Source organism: Antedon bifida, chromosome 7 (assembly GCF_963402885.1).
Source record: "Antedon bifida chromosome 7, ecAntBifi1.1, whole genome shotgun sequence".
Lineage (NCBI taxonomy): Eukaryota > Metazoa > Echinodermata > Crinoidea > Comatulida > Antedonidae > Antedon > Antedon bifida.
Genome location: NC_136232.1, coordinates 9476001 through 9487273, shown reverse-complemented (window position 1 = coordinate 9487273; position 11273 = coordinate 9476001). Strand labels below are relative to the sequence as shown.

The following is an 11273-nucleotide window of genomic DNA, read 5'->3' as shown; positions in this document are numbered from 1 at the left end:
AAATGTGTTTTGCGCCTGTTACCTCAATATTATATATGCGCAGAGTCGGATAATGGGTTCTGCGCATGTAATTTATGTTATTATAACCAGCCCTTTTATTTTTTGACATAAATGGTTACTATAGCATAATAAACATGCGCCGAGTAGAATAATGGGCTCTGCGCATGTCAATTATGCTTTAGTAACCAGTTTTATCGAAAAATAAAAAGGTCGAAATTTGGCCATTTTCTGAAAAATCCCTATACTATAGTACAGGGAATTTTCGAAAAATGACCAATTTTCGACCCTTTTATTTTTTAACATAAATGGTTACTATAGCATAATAAACATGCACAGAGTAGAATAATGGGCTCTGCGCATGTCAATTATGCTTTAGTAACCAGTTTTATCGAAAAATAAAAAGGTCGAAATTTGGCCATTTTCTGAAAAATCCCTATACTATAGTACAGGGAATTTTCGAAAAATGACCAATTTTCGACCCTTTTATTTTTTAACATAAATGGTTACTATAGCATAATAAACATGCGCAGAGTAGAATAATGGGCTCTGCGCATGTCAATTATGCTTTAGTAACCAGTTTTATCGAAAAATAAAAAGGTCGAAATTTGGCCATTTTCTGAAAAATCCCTGTACTATAGTACAGGGAAATTTTCAAAAAATGACTAATTTTTTACCCTTTTATTTTTTGACATAAATGGTTACTATAGCATAATAAACATCCGCAGAGTCGAATAATGGGCTCTGCGCATGTCAATTATGCTATAATACCCAGTTTAATCGAAAAATATAAAGGACGAAATTTGGCCATTTTCTGAAAAATCCCTGTACTAAAGTACAGGGAAATTTTCGAAAAATGACCAATTTTCGACCCTTTTATTTTTTGACATAAATGGTTACTATAGCATAATAAACATGCGCAGAGTAGAATAATGGGTTCTGCGCATGTCAATTTTGCTATAGTAACCAGCCCTTTTATTTTGTTACATAAATGGTTACTATAGCATAATAAACATGCGTAGAGTCAAATAATGGGCTCTGCGCATGTCAATTATGCTATAGTAACCAGTTTTATCGAAAAATAAAAAGGTCGAAATTTGGCCATTTTCTGAAAAATCCCTGTACTATAGTACAGGGAAATTTTCGAAAAATGACCAATTTTTGACCCTTTTATTTTTTGACATAAATGGTTACTATAGCATAATAAACATGCGCAGAGTCGAATAATGGTCTCTGCGCATGTCAATTATGCTATAATACCCAGTTTAATCGAAAAATATAAAGGACGAAATTTGGCCATTTTCTGAAAAATCCCTATACTATAGTACAGGGAATGGTTACTATAGCATAATAAACATGCGTAGAGTCAAATAATGGGCTCTGCGCATGTCAATTATGCTATAGTAACCAGTTTTATCGAAAAATAAAAAGGTCGAAATTTGGCCATTTTCTGAAAAATCCCTGTACTATAGTACAGGGAAATTTTCGAAAAATGACCAATTTCCGACCCTTTTATTTTTTGACATAAATGGTTACTATAGCATAATAAACATGCGCAGAGTCGGATAATGGGTTCTGCGCATGTAATTTATGTTATTATAACCAGCCCTTTTATTTTTTGACATAAATGGTTACTATAGCATAATAAACATGCGCCGAGTAGAATAATGGGCTCTGCGCATGTCAATTATGCTTTAGTAACCAGTTTTATCGAAAAATAAAAAGGTCGAAATTTGGCCATTTTCTGAAAAATCCCTATACTATAGTACAGGGAATTTTCGAAAAATGACTAATTTTTTACCCTTTTATTTTTTGACATAAATGGTTACTATAGCATAATAAACATGCGCAGAGTCGAATAATGGGCTCTGCGCATGTCAATTATGCTATAATACCCAGTTTAATCGAAAAATATAAAGGACGAAATTTGGCCATTTTCTGAAAAATCCCTGTACTATATATAGTACAGGGAAATTTTCGAAAAATGACCAATTTTCGACCCTTTTATTTTTTGACATAAATGGTTACTATAGCATAATAAACATGCGCAGAGTAGAATAATGGGTTCTGCGCATGTCAATTTTGCTATAGTAACCAGCCCTTTTATTTTGTTACATAAATGGTTACTATAGCATAATAAACATGCGTAGAGTCAAATAATGGGCTCTGCGCATGTCAATTATGCTATAGTAACCAGTTTTATCGAAAAATAAAAAGGTCGAAATTTGGCCATTTTCTGAAAAATCCCTGTACTATAGTACAGGGAAATTTGCGAAAAATGACCAATTTTCGACCCTTTTATTTTTTGACATAAATGGTTACTATAGCATAATAAACTTGCGCAGAGTCGAATAATGGGCTCTGCGTATGTCAATTATGCTATAATACGCAGTCTAATCGAAAAATAAAAAGGTCGAAATTTGGCCATTTTCTGAAAAATCCCTGTACTATAGTACAGGGAAATTTTCGAAAAATGACCAATTTCCGACCCTTTTATTTTTTGACATAAATGGTTACTATAGCATAATAAACATGCGCAGAGTCGAATAATGGGTTCTGCGCATGTCATTTATGTTATTATAACCAGCCCTTTTATTTTTTGACATAAATTGTTACTATAGCATAATAAACATGCGCAGAGAGTAGAATAATGGGCTCCGCGCATGTCAATTATGCTTTAGTAACCAGTTTTATCGAAAAATAAAAAGGTCGAAATTTGGCCATTTTCTGAAAAATCCCTGTACTATACAGGGAAATTTTCGAAAAATGACCAATTTTTGACCCTTTTATTTTTTGACATAAATGGTTACTATAGCATAATAAACATGCGCAGAGTAGAATAATGGGCTCCGCGCATGTCAATTATGCTATAGTAACTAGTTTTACCGAAAAATAAAAAGGTCGAAATTTGGCCATTTTCTGAAAAATGACCAATTTTCGACCTTTTTATTCGTTGACATAAATGGCATAATAAACATGCGCAAAGTCGAATAATAGGTTCTGCGCATGTCAATTATGCTATAGTAACCAGCCCTTTTATTTTTTGACATAAATGGTTACTATAGCATATTAAACATGCGCAGACTCGAAAACTAGTTACTATGACTCTATAAGTTCATTATAACGCAATATATGCGCATATATGGCAATATTATTGCATAATAATTGAATTTTAAAAAGTCGATATTTTGGCCATTTTTGAAAATTGGTTACTATGTCATAATCAAAGATACTAATACACATTCAATGCAATAATTTTATTTTTATCTAGAATAAGTGGAATTTCAAACGTGGATAAAACACGGTAATAGTTCTACACGATATATTGTTATTGTTTAATTTGACCGCTAGCATTGACCACTAGCTTTGACCACTAGTATTGACCACTGAACATGAAGGAGGCGTAGACGCAGGATTTTGCTCACTAAATTGAAAAAATTTAAAAATATTAAACAGCAATATTATATAAAATATGAATTTGATATTGTGGCGATCGTTACGTGTTTAACCATTAGCCACGTCACGTATACCTATTTTCATTATTACAGAAACCTAGGCCTAATTATTTTAATTATCATTAACTAATAATGAAATTTGCAGTGTTTTAGTTCAATTTCAGGGCAATTACAGGTTTACATTCTTAAAAGCATAATATAGTCTAGAATCTAGTTCAATTTTCAATAATTTATCGCAAATAGTTTGATTTCGCGAGGAACGTCATTGCACAATGCATGATGGAAAGGGTTTGGGATCAAACGTCACGACGCGTACGTACAAATAACAAATCACGTACGTACGCATCGTGACGTTTGCTCCCAAATCCTTCCCACCATGCGTCGCGCACACTATTTACGATAAATCTTAAGCTCTGTCAACACTATCAAACTAGGATGTGCCCAAATATGGAAGTGATATGCTTAAATATGGTAGTGGTATGACATCATCATGTCCATATATGGGCACATCACATTTTTTGTCACATAAAGCCTGTTTTCCTATCTATCGTTAACAATAATCGGCGATCTTCTACGTAAACATTGAAATGCTAACGATTTACAGAAAAAGTACTCGCTATCGTTATCATTTCAACTTGATCGTTATCATTTCAACTTGATCGTCGTTGAACTGTTAACGACCAACGACGATAGCGTCGAATAACGTAGACAGGAAAACAGGATTAAAGTTTGATAGTGTAGACAGAGGTTTATATTATGTAAACTTTAACAGCACTTACCCAGCCGGTTTTTTCCGTTCATTCATGCAGTTTCGACCATTTTCGGTTTGACAAAAGAAATAGTCACCGTCGCCATCCTGGCACAACATTTGACCTCTGTTTCTATCAGGATTACCTACGAATATTTATACAAATGCATAAAACGATAAACATTACAGTATTGAAAAGTATAATTCAAATGTAGGCCTATAAGTACAATTGTTTTTGTTTTCGTCAGGCGTAATTAGATGGTGCGTTACGTCGTAGAACAAACGCGTTTATAACGATGTAAACGCGACGCAAGTTAATTGTCCAACGATGTGTATGTTGCGCGCGTAGGGGAGAAATATTAAGCTATATCTACACTATCAAACTAGTTTGGTAGTGATATTCCCAAATATGGTAGTGATATGATGTCATCATGTCCATATATGGGCACATTTATTATCATGTTTGATAGTGTGAATAGAGCTTTAGAGCAGCATGAACATTGTAACATTGTGTTGTAGTGGAGCTGTAGTGTGGTGGTGGTTAACGTGCTTGCCTTCCTATCCCAAGGCACGGGGTTCAATCCTGACCTAGTGCCAGGGTTGTAACTCACGACTCTTTCAACTCAACTCCCTAAGCCTCAAATGAGACTTAGTTTATAAGCACGCGGATAAATTATAAAATAGCTTATCCATCCTGTAATGGGCGAGTTTGTGCTCACTGTTGGATGTGTATGAAAACAAAAAACATTCCTAGTGTTGATAACTTACCTTGACTTCGAGCGTAACATCCAGTTACCAGAACCATGCAGAGTGCAATCAAGAGGACTCCTGTTACTTTATTCATCCTGAAACACGTAAGACTGCAATTAGTGGCCGTATACCGAAATCTAAACCTTTCCCATGTTACAGCAAAGAAACATGTTTAGGTCAAATTTTTAGAGGAGTACTAGTAACATTATAAAAAGTAGATTTAATTTTTTACCAAAAGTCATTAAAATGAATCAACATTTCACCTGAGTTGAATTAGTTAATTCTTAACAATAATATTACACATATATAAACTATTCTACTCCATTCACATAACAATATATTATTTCTGCTTGTGGTGCATCTTGGACTACTTTCTGCATTATTGTTGTGTTTTAGTGGAAAACTTATTCGCAATACTTAAAAACGATCAGTAAGAGTTTTTATTTTAAAAAAATTAATTATGAAAATTTGGAAATTTCAATAAGGTTAAGTGGCTAATGAAGCGCCCCCTTAAATAACCTTAAACTACAACAGATTAAGTTGTATTAATTGCACATAATCAAAAAATACAAATTGCACAACCAATTGAGGTGAAAAGGCCTACCCGACCCATGTCTCAGTGAGTCTTCAAGTTAGAGAAGAACATATCTGATAATACATCTGACTACTTTTTAATAAAAACAAAATCGTACAAAGTAGCCGAGAATAAAACAATTTTATGATAACATGAAAATAAACAATAAAAAAGATTTTGAAGAAAATAAGCTATTACCCGATCGAGTCATACCTTAAATTATGTTGAGGCTGCCGAATAAATCAGAAACAATATCAGACGAAACTTCTTCTTGAATGCAAAGCATCTGCGAGATTGCGTTTTTATAGCAATTTTCTGGGTTACGAGGGACCATACGTGACTGTATTCAGCACGTTCTACAAACATAAAACAATAATCGATCAATATCAACAGATGATTGGTATTCAACCTAATCAATAAGATATCATTTACATCAATCTGGTAGTGTAAGCAGTTTACATCTAAACGTCACGCCATGTTATGAAAAAATAAAGTTTACATCTAAAAGGTCATCACCATCACAGTTATCGCTGGTAAATATTGGAAGATTACAATTATTTTATGTAGTTATTTTAGTTATTTTAAATAACTACATAATACGGATGAAATAAACAGAAACAGATGTCAACATTAACTCAATACGTTTGTATTACAATGTTTACAGATCTGTAATGTCATATAATCAAAATTTGTTTTACAAATCAATGTGTTTATCTACTACAACCATATAGAGTTAAGCTCCATGCTGCATGCAGCTATCACGTACGCGCGCGTACACAGATGGTCCTGATTCATGGTGAAACCTAATTTCTTTAATCAATAGCACACATCATGTGCGTGCAGTCCATATGACTCTACTATATTCTATTCTTATTCTCTTATTTATCCTTAATTGATTATTTATATAGGCCTATCTATATAGAATACAAAACACGAACATGCTGGTTGGTTTAAGCCTGTTTTCCTGTCGACGTTATTCGACGCTATCGTTAACAATAATCGGCGTATACGTAATCATTGAAATGTTAACGATTTACAGGAAAAGGTACTCGCTATCGTTATCATTTCAACTTGATTGTTTTCAAACGATCGTCGTTGAACTGTTAACGACCAACGACGATAGCGTCGAATAACGTCGACAGGAAAACAGGCTTTAAAGAACTACTCCGTCTTTCTGAATTTTTCATTTTCTTGTTGAACAAAGTCGGACAGGATTTAGTTAAACAGTTAGATAACAGACTAGATCACCAATCACTTAAGAAATGCAAAAAAAAAACGACTACAACTGAATGACTGTCCATTTATTTTTAGCTATCGTACTAGCCTTAACAGCAACTTTTTTAAGGAGTCTTGTTCAAGATTGGTTTATTTACCTCCGCCAAGGAGATAGATGTGTGGTCAATGACAAGTCCATTAAATTTTAAATTTTGGAGGCAATCCGGACCACTTTTTAGTATTATTTTCAGACCTGAATGTTAAAAGATAGGACAGAATTTTCAACTGAAATTGCATTTTCTCGAGAACTACTTGTTCTTCATTCGATATGCTTTATTTAAATTGCTGATTTAAGGTCAACAGTATAACATTTTCTAAATGAAGAATCGCTTCCAAATGTATAATGTTGCGACATATCAGTTGAATAACGGCTTGCGTCTGGTTTACGTCCCAAAGATTCCGCAAGACTTCGGGTGAACTTGCACGCGTTGCCGCAGCAGATACCGACATACTGGATTCCGATCTCTTTACACTTCTTTCCAAACTCAAAGAAGTCTTTGCAACAAGAGGTTCGGCATTCCAGATCATCAGGAAATATTCTTGATCCTATAACATAAACAGTGCGATTATCAACAGGTCGTCATACTTTTTGAACAACTTTGACGGCAAACACAAAATTAATAGAAACCGAACGGAACCGAACCAAACCGAACGGAACCGAACCGAACGGTAACATCGTATGCCTACATATAAACTAAAATGAGAAAGTTATAAACTACAATATAAATTCAAAACTTTGTAAACTTCTAAGTGCAAGATGAGGATATCTACAGACTTGTATATTCCAACAAAAGGATATGTGAAATTGTTGGAACATCTTCCTTGAGGGACTGCATATACAGTCAGTATATCCGATACGTTGGTCATATCTGTAGAGGACCGAATACATCAATTACAAAAAAAGATGCTGTTTGCTGTTCCAACAAGACGGTACTATCGTGATCCGTGGATTAAAATCTCTTGTATTTTAAGTATGGAAATCAGGCAAGCCAAAGCAATTACACAATCGAAGAAAATTCTTAACGAACACCTTAGTAGGCTATTTATTGCGGAATAGGTTTTCGACTCCAGTTCTACGACGTAGAAGAGGAGGATCCCATATGTATGTATGTATGTAAGATCCTTGCAATGACTAAGTAAATGTGAATAAATGAAATTAAATGAAAATTAAATGAGGGACAAACCGTCAGATGGATCCGTCAAAGACTGAAATGTTGGCTCTTCTTTTGTTGTTCTGTATGCCACTGGTAGAGCGGCAATCGGGCCCTGCAAAATACAGTACGGTAAGTTATAACAAACAGGTGATGCGAATTACGTTAAGCGTGGTTCCCACTAGAACGCAACGCAGCGACGTATTGACGCAAAGTGCTGTATTGCGTAATCACAAGTGGGAACCGACGATGCAATAGTGCTGCAAACATCACGTTGCGTATGTTGCGTTACGTTGAGTATCTAGTGGGAACTAAGCTTTAGTGGAAGGCACCTCGTTGGATATTGCTCGGAGTGTTCTGGAAAGTCTCACACCAAATATTTATGATAAATTATAATAAATATTCCACTGTACGTCCTATTATTGTTTAAGTTTTGTGCCTGTGATTTGTGTAAAGCTTGGTTCCCACTAGCGACGCAACGTAACGCAATCTACGCAACTTAAGAAAATGCCCTTCCAATCATTGCTTTTGCCCCCGCCTGCGTGCGTTAAATCAAACCTTCGATGTTTGCAGCACTATTGCATCGTCCGTTCCTACTTGTGATTACGCAATACAGCACTTTGCGTTCGATACGTCGCTGCGTTACGTTGCGTTGCGTTCTAGTGGGAACCACGCTTAACAAACTTATTTCACTATTTATCATCTTCTTTTAAAGTAATTAATTTTATTCTTGTTTTTATTGCTATTGATATTAATAACTTCTTATTACCTTCTTTTTTAAGGGTCTCGATTTAAAGGCTTTGCTTATTTTGAGTTCCCTTTTCCATAAAGTTTTTATGACATCTTTGTACATATCCTTAGTTTTATGGAATAAATAGATGTGTCGTGTCATTACATTTTCCTGAGGTTTCACAGGATTACAGATTAGTCAGATAAAAAAATGACACAAGCAGTAGAAATTATCAAATAACTGAAAAAATGGCCGGATCTCAATGGAGCTACAAATAAAACAAGCAAGAAGCTCAATCAAAACGCCAGAAAGAAATTGCTGAGTAATCCCAATATAGAAATTAACACTGACAGAATACCTTGCAAGTTTTCCTAATTTTTTCCATAATTGGTAGCATTGTTGAAGGACCACGTGTGCAGTTTAAACCAACCACGGCAGCACCGGCGTCTTCTAATAGTTTGCAACAATCTTGAAGAGTGTAGCCATCCATTGTACCGACGTCACCGTTGACGTCAAATTTGTGTGACGCCATTGTTATCACTGCGGGAACTGAATATTATATAACTATACTATAAATGATTGAATAAACGGCCGATGTAGAACTTAATAAAAGACAAAAAGATAATTGTTCGCTATAACGTACAGATAAAATTACCTTTTCCGTATGTCTTTATCGCCTCTAAGGCCATCATTGCTTCGCCGTGGTCACTAAACGTTTCTCCCACTATGAAATCTGCATTGAATTCCATAGCCCACTCAATTTGTTCCTATTTAAAAATTAGAAAAAAGGTAAATATTTTATTTTAAATAGAATAAAAATACAACCTTAAGGCTTGGTTTCCACTTTTGGAAACATTGTAACAATAAAACGCAAGTGAGTGAGTGTGACCAATCACAAGCGACAGTTCGAATGATCCATCGCGTTGTGATTGGTCAAATTACATGCGACACGGTTACGTACCTGTGGGAACCAAGCATTAGAAATAATGTATGAAAGGTGTTTGCATATGAATATGAAGACAACCCGAGTTCATGTTTTATTCGAAGCGATTTTTTTCTTTTATTTCACCTTTATCGTTTTTTTACATTGATAATTTATGCATTGTAAATTAACTAATTAAACGTTAAGGTACCTTGAAACTACTCAACACGGCATCATTCGTCCCATTTGTTTCATATAAAGTAGTATTTGAAACATTTCCCGCCATCAACGTTCCAGTCTCGTCTGCTACTTCTCTTGCTAAACGTAGTGCTGTTTTGTTTGCTTCTACTAGGACGTCTTCTCGACCAATCAGACGCATCTTTTCACGATGTGCGTAGTACTAACAAAACAAGAACAAAATGAGAATCACTCCCAAATTGGATGCAAAGGAGTTGACCAATCACAAGCGACAGTGATCCATTGCGTCGTGATTGGTCAGATTACTTGGCATTGCGTCCAAATGGGAACCAACATTTTACTTGAATATTGGATAGAACAATAATTGATGCACTTGTGGTATCCTTACTGTAAATGCTAGTACAACATCGCTACCAGCTCTCACGAATTCTCTGTACTGTTGCTTGACCAATTCAGGGTGTTCAATGACCACTTCGGGGACAAATGCCCCAGCCTTTAAATAACAACGACGTTGGAAGACAAACAAGTATCCCTCCGCAACTATAACATTTTCACCATCCTGAAGGCGTTCCACAAGTCCTTAAAAAAGTATAGGTTGAATATTACTGGTTTTACAAAAGTAAACAATTTACTTTTACTTGACTCAGTTATAGTTGAGTAATGTAGGCCACCTAGATTGTTTCATATAACTAATAATGATAAATCAGAATTAGTAAACTGGGGTTTTACGAGAACATCTTATCTAATATTACATAACAAATTAAATCACGTTTGTGTACACATACCTTTTGGTCTCTTGTCCATTATCGCGTGACCAAACTTCTCAATCAGTGCCAGACAACTATAGGCCTACTGTACAACAATACGAGAGATACAATGACGGTTAGGGATATAAAATATATGCAAATACGAAATCATAAAATATTACAACTTAAACAGAAAATTCTAAAAGACCTATGGTCTAAAGATTACGCCATATTGCAACAAATTTTGCCAGTTTAGTGACGCCAGTCGACAAAGTTTACAGAAGTCCATTAGTTTGCACACCGTTTTCGAGTTTGTAAACAAAAATGTAGTTTGCTAGTGCAAGGCTTTAAATACACGTGTATTCAATGAAAGTCTGGCATGAATTGTTGCGAGTCGAACACCCATCATTATTTTCTTTCACACTATCTAAGTGGGTTCGATTCCATTCAATGTTATACACATGACGACTTTAACCGTGTTTTAGTCACATGTAAAAATGGATTTTAAAACAGGCAGTATAAATAACATAACAAAAAGAGAAAATTACAAAATGAAACACCCTAGATAAAATAAAAACATATAGTTGTATTACAAACCTTGCAACTTTGAATACTCCTAAAGCAGAAAGCAGGGAGGTTTTGCAACAACAAATAGTGCCTCTTTGTGATCTGCCAAATTATAAAAAAAATAACAACAACCCATTCATTTAAAACTGGTTTAAGCTGG

The 11273-nt window shown here is 34.9% G+C and overlaps 1 protein-coding gene and 1 long non-coding RNA gene across 2 annotated transcripts; both read right to left on the bottom strand.

The window, feature by feature from the left end:
• Positions 1-3239: 3239 nt before the first annotated feature.
• On the bottom strand, positions 3240-5886 carry LOC144848596 (uncharacterized). Its single transcript, XR_013613886.1, has 4 exons — positions 5738-5886; positions 4969-5045; positions 4232-4346; positions 3240-3421 (listed from the first exon to the last, which is right to left on the bottom strand). It is a non-coding gene; the product is annotated as an uncharacterized LOC144848596 (long non-coding RNA).
• Positions 5887-6993: 1107 nt separating this feature from the next.
• Positions 6994-11204, bottom strand: LOC144847983 (betaine--homocysteine S-methyltransferase 1-like). Its single transcript, XM_078704624.1, has 8 exons — positions 11144-11204; positions 10586-10649; positions 10189-10379; positions 9814-10002; positions 9336-9447; positions 9039-9229; positions 7984-8065; positions 6994-7345 (listed from the first exon to the last, which is right to left on the bottom strand). The coding sequence occupies exons 2-8, from the start codon at positions 10602-10604 to the stop codon at positions 7077-7079; spliced, it is 1053 nt and encodes a 350-aa protein (XP_078560750.1). The 5' UTR covers positions 10605-10649; positions 11144-11204; the 3' UTR covers positions 6994-7076.
• Positions 11205-11273: the final 69 nt, after the last annotated feature.